Source organism: Bufo gargarizans, chromosome 8, assembly GCF_014858855.1.
Source record: "Bufo gargarizans isolate SCDJY-AF-19 chromosome 8, ASM1485885v1, whole genome shotgun sequence".
NCBI classification, from domain to species: domain Eukaryota; kingdom Metazoa; phylum Chordata; class Amphibia; order Anura; family Bufonidae; genus Bufo; species Bufo gargarizans.
This window is the reverse complement of record NC_058087.1, coordinates 74,638,159-74,655,631: the sequence shown is the minus strand read 5'-3', so window position 1 is coordinate 74,655,631 and position 17,473 is coordinate 74,638,159. Positions and strand designations below refer to the sequence as shown.

The 17,473-nt window shown below is 46.2% G+C and overlaps 1 protein-coding gene across 5 annotated transcripts in view; it reads right to left on the bottom strand.

Moving 5' to 3' along the window:
* TMEM237 (transmembrane protein 237) overlaps positions 1 to 17,473 on the bottom strand; it is a 66,551-nt gene that overhangs the window by 30,096 nt on the left and 18,982 nt on the right. Inside the window, exons 1-4 of one of the 5 annotated variants that reach the window (XM_044303882.1) lie at positions 11,057 to 11,167; positions 5,433 to 5,464; positions 5,308 to 5,318; positions 459 to 521 (exon numbers count right to left, since the gene is read on the bottom strand). In XM_044303882.1, the coding sequence (XP_044159817.1) occupies positions 459 to 521; positions 5,308 to 5,318; positions 5,433 to 5,464; positions 11,057 to 11,071 (121 nt within the window). In that variant the 5' untranslated portion in view covers positions 11,072 to 11,167. Of the gene's footprint in view, positions 1 to 458; positions 522 to 5,307; positions 5,319 to 5,432; positions 5,465 to 11,047; positions 11,168 to 17,473 lie in introns of those variants that run through there. The other 4 variants (XM_044303885.1, XM_044303880.1, XM_044303883.1 and 1 more) reach the window with 4 other exon arrangements.

Here is a 17,473-nt window from a genome sequence, read left to right as displayed (position 1 = left end):
ACTATCAGGAAAAATGTATAATAGCTATGGGGCATATAGCCTAAGAAATCACAGAAATGTAAAACACATCGTATTAATACAACTAAAAGGATCAAAACATGACCCTCCCTAGTGCATTCCTAAATCAAGATCCTGTGAAGCAGAAGGAAAGGGCTTCTATTTGGAGGATTATTGCAATGCCTCATTATGATAGAATCTAAATGGTGATTGAAATGGAAAATCCTTATTATAAGGAATAGCGGGGATTTTGATAGAATGGGATCAGATTTTCATGACGTATTTGCCTGCCAATGAACAGCTCAGATGTCGGTACATCCAGGATGAATTCTTCCTTATAGATGTTTTGACTAAATGCCTTTTTTTCATTAAGAAATTAAAAACCTTCAGGAATAAATGTCTCTATATTACATGTAAAAATAATAGCTATAAAGCTAGTAGGGATTAAACACTGCTCTTACCTAATGCACTGTTAGATGGCTTGGACTTTTTCTTTTTTGGGCGGTTGATGGGAATTTCATTCTCTATAGAAAAATTTTTTTAATTTTTAAAGAAAACCCTATCAGTTTAAAAAAAACTGTCCAATATAATGTAATAAAATATATACATTGTACATATAACATATATACTGTATATCGAATATATAAAAATAGAATACAACCACAGGGGTGAATAAAGGGAGTACATTTCCCCAGTCATCTTCACGACAGCACACACTGAGATTGACTTCCTCTGATAGGTCGCCAGTGTTTTTTCCTGTCCTGCCAGGGAAGGAAGACCGGAGAGGTGCTGGGAGCTCTTTGGGTTTCCTGGCAGTATCGTTTTCTTTGCGCATCTTGTGCATCTTCCATACAGACTGGAGGTTGGTTCCGGCGGTTCGGCTCTCCCTCCTCCTGCTAAGGTCTTTGCCCGGGCCCCTGCTGGTGTTGGTGGCCCCGGCGAAGTTCTCCTCTGCGGCGGTCCAGGAGAGCTATATGCGGAGTGGTATGGCAGCTGGAGCGACGCTAGGGCGCGATTCCCTCCAGCCACCGGGGGATGACATTAGACGCAAAGGGGGAGTGGCTTTGTGTTATGAAGTCACGCCGGCGCATGCCCAGTGAAATTAAAGGGGTAGAATGCCAGTTGAAGATGGCACCCAGCGTTTGCACCCCTGTTTGTGCCTCTGGCAATATTGGTGGACGGGACCTGCTGAACATTAGTGCCCCTACCACACCAAGCTCAGGATCGGACCCCCCCACTAACCAGGGTTCAGTGAGTAGCCCAAGTCAGGCACACTTCATGTAATGTTGTTACCCTGTAGTGGTTGACCTTTCTGTCGCTTATATATTTTCAGGGAGAAAAAGGAGTCTACTTCCTCTGTTGAAGTTAAAGGGGTTCTCCGGGCTTTTAATATTAATGACCTATCCTCAGGATAGTTCATTAATATCAGATTGGCGGGGGTCCGACACCCGGCAAGGATAGGTCATCAATATTAGAAGCCTGGAGAACCCTTTTAAGTTTAAAGCGTCTGCCCTCTTCCGGGTCTAAACCACTGTGCAAGGAGTGTACTGCATCAGTTGTGAAATCTGAGTCCTCTAGCCTGTTGGAGGACATCAAGTCTATGCTTAGAGAGGAGGTTCAATCAGTCCTGGCCTCACAAAAAAGGGGAGATTCCACTGCCCCCAGGCCCCCTTCTCCTAGAGTGGGAACTTCTAGAGATCTTATTAGTGTGGGAAGTGACTCCGATTCAGTAAATCCTGATCTTTCGGATCCTGAGATCTTGGATATGACCCAGGAGTCTGATGAAGATAACGAATACAGAAGATTTCTGTTTAACCCTGCTGACATTGAAGAGTTAATCAGAGCTATAAGGGCCACGATCAGGATGGAAATTCCTAGGAAGCCCAGAACAGTTCAGGAGGAGATATTCGGGGGTCTGGGGGAAAGACAGAGGTCTGTCTTTCCAATGCCGGATAACGTCCAGAAGCTGATTAAAGCTGAATGGGATAAGCCGGAAAAGGGTTCCTTTATTCCCTGGGGCATTAAGAGGCAGTATCCCTTTAATGAAGCAGATTGCACAGACTGGGAGTCCATACCTAAAGTCGATACTCCGGTGGGCAAGGTGGCAAAACGCACGGTCCTTCCTTTTGAGGATGCCGGGCAGCTAAAGGACCCTATGGACAGGAAGGTGAAGAGCCTTCTTAAGAAGACTGTGAGAAGCTACGGCAGCCCTTTTAAAACCGGGGGTAGCCGCGACATGTGTGGCCCGTACCCTAAAAGTATGGCTGGAGCAGTTAGAGTTACACTTAGTTAATAAAACTCAGAGGGAACAGATCTTGGACAGCTTTCCCCTACTGAAGATGGCCACTAGCTTCCTAGCAGACAACTCAGCGGAGTCCGTAGGACTATCCGCCCGTACGGTGGTCCTGTCTAACTCAATTAGAAGGGTCCTTTGGCTGAAGGCCTGGTCGGGGAATATGATGTCCAAGAACAAGTTGATATCTCTTCCGTTCCATGGCCAGTATGTATTTGGTCCCGACTTGGATAAAATCCTAGAAAACGCCACTGACCGCAAAAAAGGGTTTCCAGAAGACAGAACTAAAAATAGGAGGCAGTTTTTTTGTAACAAACCACAACCTCAGGATACCAAAACAGATAGAGGGAAATCAGGGAGGTGGAGCTATACAAAAGGGGGGAAAGGAAGAAATTTTCTCTTCAATCCCAATAAAGGGGATCCTCGGCCTTCCTCCTCCAAGCAATGACGCCATCAGGGTTGGGGGAAGACTCAGCTCCTTCATAGATACTTGGGAGCGTGTTATCGCAGACTCTTATTATTAACATTATAAGAGAAGGTCATGCGCTAGAACTAGAATCTCTTCCCCCACAAAAATTCACCTTAACTCGGCTCCCCTTATTTCAAAGGTCTTTTCTGTCCGACAGCATAAGAGAGTTATTATGCCTAGGGGCAATAGAATGTGTTCCCAGCTGGGAAATGGAAAGGGGTCACTATTCCCCTTTATTTTTAGTTTAAAACTAAGCGGCAAGTTCAGGACTATTATAAATTTGAAGCCACTGAACAAACATATAATCTACCGCAGATTAAAAATGGAAACAGTGAAGTCTGCAGTGAAACTTATCAAGAAAGGTGCTATGATGGCCACGATAGACCTCAAGGATGCATACTTCCACATCCCGATCCATCCTCAATCCAGGAAGTACTAAGATTTGTGGTACAGCTGGGAGGAAGGGTTCATCATCATCAGTTCAACTGCCTTCCTTTTGGAATATCTTCTGCCCCTCGCATCTTCTCCAAAGTCATGGCAGAAGAAGTGGCCTCCTTATGCCGGAAGGGAATACTAATAGTTCCATATCTGTACGATCTGTTAGTCGTAGCCGAAAGTACAGATCTGCTTCAATCACATATCCAAGTGGTCCTTGCTCATCTTCCGGATCTTGGCTGGATAGTCAATTGGGAGAAGTCCAGCCTATCAGTTTTTCTGGGCATCCTTCTAGATTCCATCCTCCAGAAATCTTTCCTACCCTCCATAAAGGTCCAGGATCTGAAGGTCAAAATCAGGAAATTCCTGAAAGGTCCAGCTTGCTCTGTAAGAGAAGGCATAAAAAAGCTGGGTTGTCTTTCGTTGTGTATACCTGCGGTTGCCTGGGCTCAACACCACATGAGACCCCTGCAAGATCTGATCCTCAGGAAATGGAACAGGTCTAAGCTAACTCTGGACCAGAAGATATATCTACCCAGGGACGTAAAAAATCTTTTTACAGTGGTGGCTCAGAGACAATAATCTACAGACTGGGGTCTGCTGGAATCAGGAGGACGTTTTCTCATTGACAACGGATGCCAGTTCCTGGGGCTGGGGCGCCCTTGCAGCCAGGAATTTCTTCTTGGGGGACTTGGTCCGAATCTCAGAGGGGGATGTCATCAAATTACAGGGAGCTTTGGGCAATATGGGAAGGTCTAAAAGCAACACAGACCCAATCAAGAAACCGGCATGTATTGGTCCACTCGTCCACAGCAGTGGCCTTCATCCGTCATCAAGGGGGTATGAGGCACGGTCATCTAAAGAGTCTCTCAAGACAGAGATTCTCGTGGGCAGAAAAGAATCTAAAGTTCCTTACAGCGGTACACTTAAAGGGCTCCCTCCATCTAAGGGCAGATTTTCTCAGTCGGCAGAGACTAGATACAGGCAAATGGTCTCTTTCTCAGACAGACTTTTAGAAGTTCCAGGTCCAGTGGGGCAGTCCGAGTCTGGATCTGTTTGTCTCAAAGTAAAACCACAAGGTTCCTCATTACTTCTCCCTCAATCCAAGGGATCCCTTCGTGGCGATAGACGCCTTCACTCAGGATTGGATGTCTGGTCTCGTATATGCCTTTCCACCAATCCCGATGATCCCGAAGGTCCTGCAGAAATTCCTGACAGAGAAAAGTGTACCCTAATCCTGGTGGTCCCCTTTTGGCCCAGAAGGGGCTGGTTCGGGCTTCTGAGATCCCTCAGCCGGGGGGATCTAATCCAATCCCAATCAGCCATCCGAACCCCAGGCTTCTCAAACTATCAGCCTGGTTACTGAACAGTCCATCCTCCTAGGTCTGGGTTTATCTCAGAGGGTGGTAGGTACCCTAATGCTCAGCAGAAAATCCAATACCTCCAGAGCATATCTTAAGGTGTGGAAAAAGTTCGCCTCTTGGAAGGAGGGGGGGGGGGGGGAGAGGTTTACCAGAAAGGACCTCTGCCTCCCTAGAGCACATTTACAGGGCAGTCACTTGGAAGAGGGCCCATACTTTTACCAAACATTATAGGCTTGATGTATTTGCCAACGAGGATATGGCCTTTGCTGTAGTCCCCCCTGAGTTGTTTCAGTTTGTTAGTTCTCAGTGTGTGCTGTCATGGAGACGACTGGGGAAATGAGTATTACACTCACCAGTAATCCGATTTCTGGGAAGTCTCCATGACAGCAGATATATTCCTGCCCTTCTTTTGTTTTCAATAAATTTCTTTGGGTTCTACCCTTTATCCTGGTCTCCGTTAAAATACACCGGTTAAGAGGGGAAGGGGTGGGGTTTTTAACCTCTCTGTGTGTTTTCCTGTCCTATCAGAGGAAGTCAATCTCAGTGTGTGCTGTCGTGGAGACTTCCAGGAAACCGGATTACTGGTGAAGGATAGATATAGATATAGAGATAGAGATATAGAGATAGAGATAGAGATATAGATATAGATATATATATATATATATATATATATATATATATATATATACACACACACACACACACACACACACACAGAGTTCATTAAAGGAAAAAAAATTGTTACATACCCTGATATGTGCTTTACACCAGAAGGAAGGATTTCCAAGCAAGCAGATAAAAAAATAAATAAAAATAAAGTCAAACAAAATCAGGAGCAATAAATGTAGTGAGTATAAATGATCATTCCATTTACCTTGGCATCGGTGGGAGGGCACGCGGTCGTGCCTAAAATTGTGGGGGGGGAAAAAAATAATCAAATAAAATATTATGGGTAAGCATGTCAAATGTATTCATAAGTGTGACTTTAAATGAAACATATTGAGATGGCTCCGTCACGCTCCACATATGATGTACGCACAATGTGGCAAATTTACTATTAAAAATCCACCAGTTTCCTAGTGTATTTTGTGCCGCGGGACAGCGCGTGGCTTTATGGGGAAAAAGGTAGCCCCAAATTATAGGTGGTGTAAATTTAAGACTATACTTTTTTTTGGCGCACAGATAGAATTACTCCTAATTTATAAAGGTCCATGCAGCAGAATGCCAAAATTTGTCTAATATTCAGACTTTGATTCGTATTCTTAGTCAGTGTAAAGTGCGACACTATTAGTAAATCTGCCCCAACATTTCTACGGAGGGATTAAAAGGGCAGTAAAAGATCAGCAGTTGGTTGTATGAACTGGTCTACAACACATATGTCCTACTATCTGTATGATACATCCAGTCTAATCTGCTACATAATGTGACTACAGCAATGGTATGAGGACGCTACAGCACAGGTCAGCGCAATATCACACAAGTACAATACCAGTCGTATCACACAACATATCACCAACCGCTGTGCTTCCAATAAGATTACACCTGCACCTATTATTTCCCTCTATGTCACACAGTAAAAATTGCAATATCAGGACGCCTTCTGTCCTGCGTGTCGGCTGCCACGTCCGTGGTGATGTGGAATCTATAAAACACGCAGGTACTTACCACTTGTCGTTTTGCCATCATCAAAAGTCAGTGTTCATGCAGGATGCGGGACAGCTCCTTTACACAACACTGCTAACGCAGATCTCCTTAATACCCCCACAGAAATATCCCTCCAGATAAACTCCCGGATTATAAAGGTTAGAACCTTCTGTCCTTCACAAACAGGTCACAGCCTTTATACAATGCAGAGGCTACACTGCCGGCACAACAAGGACTGTGGGCAGGTGGCGGACAGCACGCGTCACCTGTCCGTGCAGAAATTCATACACTGCCCAAACACACATAGTGGAAATGTGGCTGCCTGATCTGACTCTGATCAATCTATGTTGCTACATTTATCTAATGAAACTTCTGCGTGTCTAGTATTATAATAGTAGAGCTATCGGGGGCTTTGTGCGATGCTGACCCCTCTGCTGATAATGTACATACAGGGTCTATGGTAAACCACACTGTCGGAGATGAGACCAGAGATGCAGCTTTGATGCTGTGCTTCCAGCTTCAGCCCCTTGTGGGGTTTGGATCCACCACTGATCAGTGCCTTGTATCAGAACCTAGCGATATGCCATGACATACACTCACTGACAACATAATATAACAAACCCAGATAGAAAAGTCAGATTACTGCAAAACTCGCCATGCAGCGAGGCTACTTTCACACTCGCGTTTGGTGCGGATCCGTCACGGATCTGCACAGACGGATCCGTTCAGATAATACAACCGTCTGCATCTGTTCAGAACGGATCTGTTTGTATTATCTGTAACATAGCCAAGACAGATCCGTCTTGAACACCATTGAAAGTCAATGGGGGACGGATCCGTTTTCTATTGTGCCAGATTGTGTCAGTGAAAACGGATCCATCCCCATTAACTTATGTTTGCCTCCGCATCGTCAGGCGGACACCAAAACGCTGCAAGCAGCGGTGGCCATAACCCCTGGAAATGAGCAGTGTATAATGTGATGGAAAAATGAATCCAGGCAGTAAAGGAGACAATATGGACAATCATAATACATTAGAATGAATGCTATTTGCTGAAGTGACAGAACCCCTTGCACTGACTGAGAAGACAATTATTGGGAAAGAACTGTTCCTTCTCAATACTTGCCTGCTGGTCGGTGCAGCAATCTCCTACAAGGAATGGCTACTGCTATCTCCCGTCCTCGCGCACATTCATTGTATCTAGGTAGCCGAGTGCCCAGAATCTGTGATCGAGATGTTCGCATGAATGATGACATCACCAGATGAACAAGCGTTTTACTGACAGTTGCCCTATGTAAATCTGCCATTATCTCTGTGTACGCTCCACTCCTGGTTTTGGCTCAAGATCTGATCAAACGTGGACTGTGTTATAGCGCCCTAAAGCCTCGTTCACACGTCAGTGAATCATGGATGTGTGCTGTCTGTGTTATCCAGACTTAAAGCGGTTATGACATGATTAATGTAAAAAATGAAAATCAGACATCATATAGGACATGACAATCTCTAAGGGCTCATTCAGACAGCCGTATGCTGTCCGCAAAAAGGCAGATATTTTTTTTTGCGGACAGTTCAGCATGTCCGCAAAAAAACGGATTGCATTCTGTCTTTTTTGCTAATCCATAAACTTTAATAGGGCTATGTCCTGATTTTCACGGAGTATAGGACATGTTTCATTTTTTGCTGAGCCGTGCAATGGAAGAAAAGGGCCCCATAGAAGTGAAAGGGACAGCATCTAATCCACAAAAAAACTGATCCGCATTTTTGCAGACAGCATACGGCCGTCTGAATGAGCCCTAACAAAGCTAGAACCAGCCCAGTACTTCACATGGATCCAGAGATCTCCCCAGTCATTGCTCTGCTAGATTTATAGCAAGCTGAAAGCTCAAGGGGGCGTGTCTTTTCTGCTGGAGCTAAGGGGGCATGTCTCAGCTCTCCCCATCACAGCTCAGGGGGCGCGTCTCAGCTCTCCCCCTCACAGCTCAGGGGGCGCGTCTCAGCTCTCCCCCTCACAGCTCAGGGGGCGCGTCTCAGCTCTCCCCCTCACAGCTCAGGGGGCGCGTCTCAGCTCTCCCCATCACAGCTCAGGGGGCGCGTCTCAGCTCTCCCCCTCACAGCTCAGGGGGCGCGTCTCAGCTCTCCCCCTCACAGCTCAGGGGGCGCGTCTCAGCTCTCCCCCTCACAGCTCAGGGGGCGCGTCTCAGCTCTCCCCCTCACAGCTCAGGGGGCGCGTCTCCGCTCTCCCCCTCACAGCTCAGGGGGCGCGTCTCCGCTCTCCCCCTCACAGCTCAGGGGGCGCGTCTCCGCTCTCCCCCTCACAGCTCAGGGGGCGCGTCTCCGCTCTCCCCCTCACAGCTCAGGGGGCGCGTCTCCGCTCTCCCCCTCACAGCTCAGGGGGCGCGTCTCCGCTCTCCCCCTCACAGCTCAGGGGGCGCGTCTCCGCTCTCCCCCTCACAGCTCAGGGGGCGCGTCTCCGCTCTCCCCCTCACAGCTCAGGGGGCGCGTCTCCGCTCTCCCCCTCACAGCTCAGGGGGCGCGTCTCCGCTCTCCCCCTCACAGCTCAGGGGGCGCGTCTCAGCTCTCCCCCTCACAGCTCAGGGGGCGCGTCTCAGCTCTCCCCCTCACAGCTCAGGGGGCGCGTCTCAGCTCTCCCCCTCACAGCTCAGGGGGCGCGTCTCAGCTCTCCCCCTCACAGCTCAGGGGGCGCGTCTCAGCTCTCCCCCTCACAGCTCAGGGGGCGCGTCTCAGCTCTCCCCCTCACAGCTCAGGGGGCGCGTCTCCGCTCTCCCCCTCACAGCTCAGGGGGCGCGTCTCCGCTCTCCCCATCACAGCTCAGGGGGCGCGTCTCCGCTCTCCCCATCACAGCTCAGGAGTGCCGCAGGTTGCTGATCCTGCTCTAGAAATTAATTTTCAGCCTAGCAGTGTCCAAGGAATACGCAATACGGATTTAGTATTGCATTGTCATTAGACTACAGTAGACGCCTTTTTCCACCTACATATGTACTATAAAACTTAAAGAGGACCTTTCACTAGAATAAAAAATCTAAACTAACTATAGACATGTAGAGCAGCGCCCAGGGACCCCCCTGCACTTACTGTTATACCTGGGCGCTGCTCCGTTCTCCCGTTATAGCCTTCGGTATCTTCATATGTTAGGCTCCACCCAGGGGAACCTGCCATCGGCTCATTCTCCCATGCTGCAGCGCTGGCCAATCGCAGCGCTCGGCTCATAGCCTGAGAGAAAAAAAAGCCTCTCAGGCTATGAGCTGAGTGCTGCGATTGGCCAGCGCTACAGCATGGGAGAAGGAGGCGCCGGCAGGTTCAACTGGGTGGAGCCTAACTATGAAGATACCGGAGGCTATAACGGGAGAACGGAGCGGCGCCCAGGTATAACAGTAAGTGCAGGGGGGTCCCTGGGCGCCGCTCTACATGCCTGTATAGTTAGTTTAGATTTTTTTTTATTCTAGTGAAAGGTCCTCTTTAAGTAATAAGAAAGAATCAGCAAACAAAAAGAAACTTAATTTAAAAACTATCAGGGTGAGCGAGGGCTGCGATCTACCACTGGCGCTCACATTATTCAACTGGTCTTTCTCTAGCTCCTATGATCGGTACTGATGGCGCTCACTACCTGTGCTAAAAACTAGTAGCTCAGAGGCTGCCCCCCGACATGTTTGGCCGAACATTCGGAGTGCTCAGGGGTCCGAGCAGTCTACAGCCTGAGCGGGCGGCGACGAGCTCTTTTAAAGTCTCCGAGCGGGAAGGCCAATCACGGCCTCTCTATCTTACTGGATTGCTTCATCCATTGGACAATCCCCTCCTCTTGTTCCTCCCTCCTTGCGGACACACTCGTTATTCTGATACGAGCGCTCCATAGTTCTTCTGGGCATGTGCTTAGCGTATAGTCTACCTCTGCGCATGTCTCCTGCGGTGCTCATTACTCACACTGCGCAGGTCTAATTCTTTTCATACCTAGCCACTTAATTCTCCCTTTGTTATATTAGTAGTTCAGATGATGTGGAAGGTAAAATATCTAAATTCTCGGGGGCTTGTTTCAGGGGGACACGTCAAGTGCAAAAGCCCTCGCTCACCCTGAGTGTTTGCTGATTCTTTCTTATTAGTTACGTTTATAATACATATCAATCAAAGTGAACTTTTAGCTAAATAAGTATGTAGGTGGAAAAATGCATCTACTGTAGTCTAATGACAATGCAATACTAAATAATGCCACACCTATATAATAGGGTTATTTGATTTGAGTCAAGGAATACGGATGACACACGGAGGGGAAAAAAACTGACACTTGGACCAAACACGGATCATTCAGATAGAAACAGATGGATTTTCCACAGACATCAAAAGGACATGTTAACAAGACCCTAGGCTGTGGCTGTACCTAGAAAACACTGTCCACAGGGAAGGCACCGAGCAGTTTGCAAAATGTTACAAAATCATTGCAGATGAATGTTGCTGAAATTATGAAATCGCTGCGGACGAGGAGCTAATGATTTGGTTAATGTGTTTTGGTGATTTTTTTTGTAGTGTGATAAAAAGGCGCCGCTGCAGCCAGAAAGGGAAACCTGGAAACTGGAGTCACGTAGTTGTCCATTTCTGCTAGAATTCACCCAACTCCTATGTTCTGGGAAAGCTGTGGAACTCCCACCACTGCCATCATCCCAGCTAACACCCACTATTCCAAATGAACACTGTAGCACCCTGCACGGCCTCAGCTTGTCACCCAGCTTTCCCATACACAGGCAGCAATAGGAAATGCTACAGGCTGGCAGGATAAGTACATTTGCAGGGACATTCACTCCAATACACTGCATGCGATAAGCCGTGGAGCACACACATCGCTCACCCGGGTCCTGTCCATTGGATGACGCCTGCCTACACCCGTTCACTTAGAGCTGGAGATAAGACAGGAGCATTAACTCCGTTGTCATGAGAACCGCGGCACGGCGACTACTTCCGGTATCACACGTGACTTCCTCTCCTTCTCCCGCTGGCATTGGTCTGTGGAACGCAGACGTGTGATTGGTCGCCGTTGTCCTGTGTTTTCATTGGCTGCCGCACTCTGACATGTCGCTCTTGTACTCCTTTATGTGAGCCGTGTAACACAGAGCGCCATGCTGTGAAATACATGTATTTATACATATCTTAAAATGGCTTAAAGCGGTTGTCCACATGCCCTGTGAAGGGAGCACGCTTACCAGCATTCTGCATTACACATCAGGAGCTGAGTGGGTGCCACCTGTGTACACAGACACAGGGGCGGACTGGGAACTTTAAGTGGCCCTGGAAAAAAAAACTAAAAGTGGCCCCAAGTTGTAGGAGGGTCCAGAGACAGGAGGCGGGGCCAACAGAAGTAGGTGGGGCCAGCAATAGCATGGTGCAGCACAAAATACCTCCCTAGCTAAACCAAATATTACAGTGCAGCACAAAATACTGCCCTTTCCCCATACTGAGGGCAGTGATCCGGCTGAATTCATGAAAGCGCCTGCAGCTGCTGGACAAGTGCATAAGTACCTGAAGCTCCTAGCATTAAGTAATGCTGAGAGCATCAGATCATTATGTACCTAGACAGAGGCCATAAGGAGAGTTTGGGGTGCCCCCTGGGCATCTCCCTCCCCACAGTGAGTATTGACTTATTTCATACCATGAGGAGCCCTTCATTAAAAATAAAAATAAATAAAATAAATAGTCCCTTAAAAGTGATGGCATATTGCTAGGATATGCCATGGCTTTATCACTGGTGGAGGTCTGACCTCTATGGGTACGTTCACACGAGGGATTTTTAAAATCTGCCTCCAAAAATTGCGGAATCCATGCCCATTTTAAAAGTGGGCTTTTTAAGGCGTGTTTTTATTACACTTTTTGGAGATGCTTTTTCTAAATTGTGGTTTTGCTAAAAAGCATGCAATGAAAAATGAGCGGATAGGAGATTCAGGGCACATTCTGCACCAATATAGGGCACGTTGTTTCTTTTTTCCAGTGTGGTACCAACCACCCCGGAAAAAAAAAAGGGCTGCTTCCTATTGAAGCGAATGAGAGGCTGCTTGAAGTCTTCTTTTGGAGCCGATTCTGAGGTGGAAAACGAAATGAAATATACAAGGCGTAAGAGAAAGAACCAGACAAACTTTCTGCATCAGTATTGTAATAATACAAATCTATCCCTCAGAGGGACATTTCAGGAGAAAAGAGGGACGGGTCAAAAATAGGGACTGTCTGTCCAAAAGAGGGCCACTTGGGAGGTCTGTTACATAGAAGGGCAGCAGTATTACTATTATTTGACAATGTGCCCAGTGTGTGAGGCTGCCTCCTGTGACCTTCCTCCTGCAAACTGCCCTCTCTGCAAGGAGGTGCCCGGCTCTCAGCACACAACACCTCCCATCCCCCATAACGGAGCGGCTATTAACTACTCACACACCACTGCCCCGTCACCTGTTACACAGCATGCACATTCACCTCTCGCCGGCTTGATGACACGACCGATCCAGTAAGTGAAAACCAAAAGCAGCGGCTTCACATTGGTAAGGTGCACTGGTGATGTCTTCCGGCGGAAACGATCCTCACCACTTTCGGTTCCGCCTCACAATCCACCCAGCTGAACGATAACGCTGTCCTACGTTAGAGACTGCGCAGCCATAGAATGAGGCTAGAAATAATATTATGCGGCTGAAAGTGCAGGCACATATTAAAGCGGCCCCAGAGGCGGCGGCCTACCGGGAAATTTCCCGGTATCCCGGTAGGCCAGTCCGGCCCTGCACAGACAACCCCCATCACAGATATGTAACCCCCCAGAAGTCATGGTCAGTTGTGACCACAGCATTTGGATGGTAGGGGTAGCCTCCATTGACAAATCCACCCCTCCTACCAGCATTTCAATTGCTGTGGCAACCAAGGGTCTACTGAAGGCTCTGAGGCCTGCCATTGTAAAGTTCCTATTAAAGGGAACCTGTCACCAGGATTTTGCGCATAGAGCTGGGGACATGGGCTGCTAGATGGCCACTAGCACATCTGCAGTACCCAGGTCCCATAGCTCTCTGCGCTTTTATTGTGTTAAAAAACCGTTTTGTTTGATATGCAAATGACCTGATATGAGTCCGGTATCCGGAGATGCGTCAAGCGGAAAGGAGCCCAGCACCGCCCCGCGTCCTCCGAATCTCCTCCTTGCTGGCTGACGTCACAGAGCTGGAGCGCCGAAATCTCGCGATGCGCGAGCTAGCGCATGAGCAGTGTCGGCATCATGTTCATTCCCTGTACTGGCATCAGCACAGGGAAAGAACTACACATGCGCTAGCTCGTGCATCGCGAGATTTCGGCGCTCCAGCTCTGTGACGTCAGCCAGCAAGGAGGAGATTCGGAGGACGCGGGGCGGTGCTGGGCTCCTTTCCGCTTGACTCATCTCCGGCTACAGGACTCATATCAGGTCATTTGCATATCAATCAAAACGGTTTTTTAACACAATAAAAGCGCAGAGAGCTATGGGACCTGGGTACTGCAGATGTGCTAGCGGCCATCTAGCAGCCCATGTCCCCAGCTCTATGCGCAAAATCATGGTGACAGGTTTCCTTTAAGCCCTGCCTCAGACACGCTGCAATTTTACCATAGACTGCAATACTAATTGATTGCAGTCTATGGTGTAAGCAATCTAACGATTGTATTTTCACGCCCCCTGTTTGGGGGAGGGTCAAAAAATAAAGGTATAAGGCGTTTTAAAACTATTAAAAAAAGAATTAGAAATTAAAATCACCTCCTTTTCCTATTTTAAAAATCATTGGTATCACCATATCCAATAATGACCAATCTATAATATATAAAAATAAAAAAAAAATATCAAATTATTTATCTCAGCAGACATCATAAAGGGAAAAAAGATCTGTTTTTTTTTTGTTGTTGTTGCTTTGCCTCCCAGTTAAAGTGATCAAAAAGTTGTACATACCCCAAAATGGAATCAATAAAAGAATCCTCACACAGCTACGTAAATGGAAACATAAAAAAAGTTACTGGTGCCAGAATATGGGAATACAAAGACTTTTCTTAAAGGGGTTATCCGAGTTATAAAAAAAAAATAAATATATATATATATATATATATACAGACGTGGACAAAATTGTTGGTACCCTTTGGTCAATGAAAGAAAAAGTCACAATGGTCACAGAAATAACTTTAATCTGACAAAAGTAATAATAAATTAAAATTCTATAAATGTTAACCAATGAAAGTCAGACATTGTTTTTCAACCATGCTTCAACAGAATTATGTAAAAAAATAAACTCATGAAACAGGCATGGACAAAAATGATGGTACCCCTAACTTAATATTTTGTTGCGCAACCTTTTGAGGCAATCACTGCAATCAAACGCTTCCTGTAACTGTCAATGAGACATCTGCACCTCTCAGCAGGTATTTTGGCCCACTCCTCATGAGCAAACTGCTCCAGTTGTGTCCGGTTTGAAGGGTGCCTTTTCCAGACTGCATGTTTCAGCTCCTTCCAAAGATGCTCAATAGGATTGAGGTCAGGGCTCATAGAAGGCCACTTTAGAATAGTCCAATTTTTTCCTCTTAGCCATTCTTGGGTGTTTTTAGCGGTGTGTTTTGGGTCATTGTCCTGTTGCAAGACCCATGACCTGCGACTGAGACCAAGCTTTCTGACACTGGCTAGTACATTTCTCTCTAGAATTCCTTGATAGTCTTGAGATTTCATTGTACCCTGCACAGATTCAAGACACCCTGTGCCAGACGCAGCAAAGCAGCCCCAGAACATAACAGAGCCTCCTCCATGTTTCACAGTAGGGACAGTGTTCTTTTCTTGATATGCTTCATTTTTTCGTCTGTGAACATACAGCTGATGTGCCTTGGCAAAAACTTCGATTTTTGTCTCATCTGTCCACAGGACATTCTCCCAGAAGCTTTGTGGCTTGTCAACATGTAGTTTGGCATATTCCAGTCTTGCTTTTTTATGATTCGTTTTCAACAATGGTGTCCTCCTTGGTCGTCTCCCATGTAGTCCACTTTGGCTCAAACAACGACGGATGGTGCGATCTGACACTGATGTTCCTTGAGCATGAAGTTCACCTTGAATCTCTTTAGAAGTCTTTCTAGGCTCTTTTGTTACCATTCGGATTATCCGTCTCTTAGATTTGTCATCAATTTTCCTCCTGCGGCCACGTCCAGGGAGGTTGGCTACAGTCCCATGGATCTTAAACTTATGAATAATATGTGCAACTGTACTCACAGGAACATCTAGTTGCTTGGAGATGGTCTTATAGCCTTTACCTTTAACATGCTTGTCTATAATTTTCTTTCTGATCTCTTGAGACAGCTCTTTCCTTTGCTTCCTCTGGTCCATGTCGAGTGTGGTACACACCATATCACCAAACAACACAGTGATTACCTGGAGCCATATATATAGGCCCAATGGCTGATTACAAGGTTGTAGACACCTGTGATGCTAATTAGTGGACACACCTTGAATTAACATGTCCCTTTGGTCACATTATGTTCTGTGTTTTCTAGGGGTACCATCATTTTTGTCCATGCCTGTTTCATGAGTTTATTTTTTTACATAATTCTGTTGAAGCATGGTTGAAAAACAATGTCTGACTTTCATTGGTTAACATTTATAGAATTTTAATTTATTATTACTTTTGTCAGATTAAAGTTATTTCTGTGACCATTGTGACTTTTTCTTTCATTGACCAAAGGGTACCAACAATTTTGTCCACGTCTGTAGCACTGCGCTCGTCGGCTATATCACATAGAGCTTCAGGTTAAGTATTTATAGTTTATTGCTCTACGCCGTGTTCGCGCTTGGTCTCGTGTACCGAGTCTTCCTTCCTCTTCAGCCTGCCAGGACCTACGCAGCGTCCCACGTGATCCAGCCGTCTTCTCGTGGCGTCCCACGTGATCCAGCCGTCTTCTCGTGGCATCCCACATGACGGCGGCAGGAAGCAGTGCGTACTTTCTGGGTCCTAAGATACCTCCGCTCTATTGGAAGATATGGTCAGTGTTGCCAATGTCTAAAAGACTTAACCTGAAGCTCTATGTGATATAGCCGACGAGCGCAGTGTCTGATATAAGAACTGCCCTTCAGTAATTGTGGACAATATACAGGTATATGCAGGAGGAGGTGATATGCTCAATAGGAGGAACTAAAAGAGCTGCTGAATAATTGAATATAGCCTCAGCATATGTGGACTTTTTATTCCCCCCCCCCCCCTTTGCTATATATGCAGGTATCGAGATACAGATACTGCTGCTGATATCAATACCCTAAAAGGGAGATAATCTTATTGTATGAAGATACTGCTGCTGATATCAACACCCTAGAACGAAGGTTTTATTGTGTATTTTCTATAATACTTTTTATTATATTTTTTTTATAGGAGTTCTAATATACAGTCATGTGAAAAAATTAGGACACCCTTTGAAAGCATGTGGTTTTTTGTAACATTTTTAATAAAAGGTTATTTCATCTCCGTTTCAACAATACAGAGAGATTAAAGTAATCCAACTAAACAAAGAAAACTGAAGAAAAGTCTTTTCAAGATCTTCTGTAAATGTCATTCTACAAAAATGCCTATTCTAACTGAGGAAAAAGATAGGACACCCTCACATGTATTCCCTCTTAAATTGGCTCAGATCTCACACAGGTATATCACACCAGGTGCACATAATTAGTAGATCGTTACTCTGCATGTTGAATGAGGCTTGCCCTATTTAAACCTCAGACATTTAGTTTGGTGTGCTCCTGACTGTTGAAGTGAGAGTGAGCACCATGGTGAGAGCAAAAGAGCTGTCAGAGGACTTCAGAAAAAAGATTGTAGCAGCCTATGAGTCTGGGAAGGGATTTAAAAAGATCTCAAAAGATTTTGAAATCAGCCATTCCACTGTCCGGAAGATAGTCTACAAGTGGAGGGCTTTCAAAACAACTGCCAACATGCCCAGGACTGGTCGCCCCAGCAAGTTCACCCCAAGAGCAGACCGCAAGATGCTAAAAGAGGTCTCCAAAAACCCTAAAGTGTCATCTCGAGAACTACAGCAGGCTCTGGCTACTGTTGATGTAGAAGTACATGCCTCTACAATCAGAAAGAGACTGTACAAGTTTAACTTGCATGGGAGGTGTGCAAGGAGGAAACCTTTGCTTTCCAAGAGAAACATCGAGGCCAGACTGACATTTGCCAGAGATAAAGTTGACAAAGACCAGGACTTCTGGAATAATGTTCTTTGGACAGATGAGTCCAAAATTGAATTATTTGGACACAACAGCAGA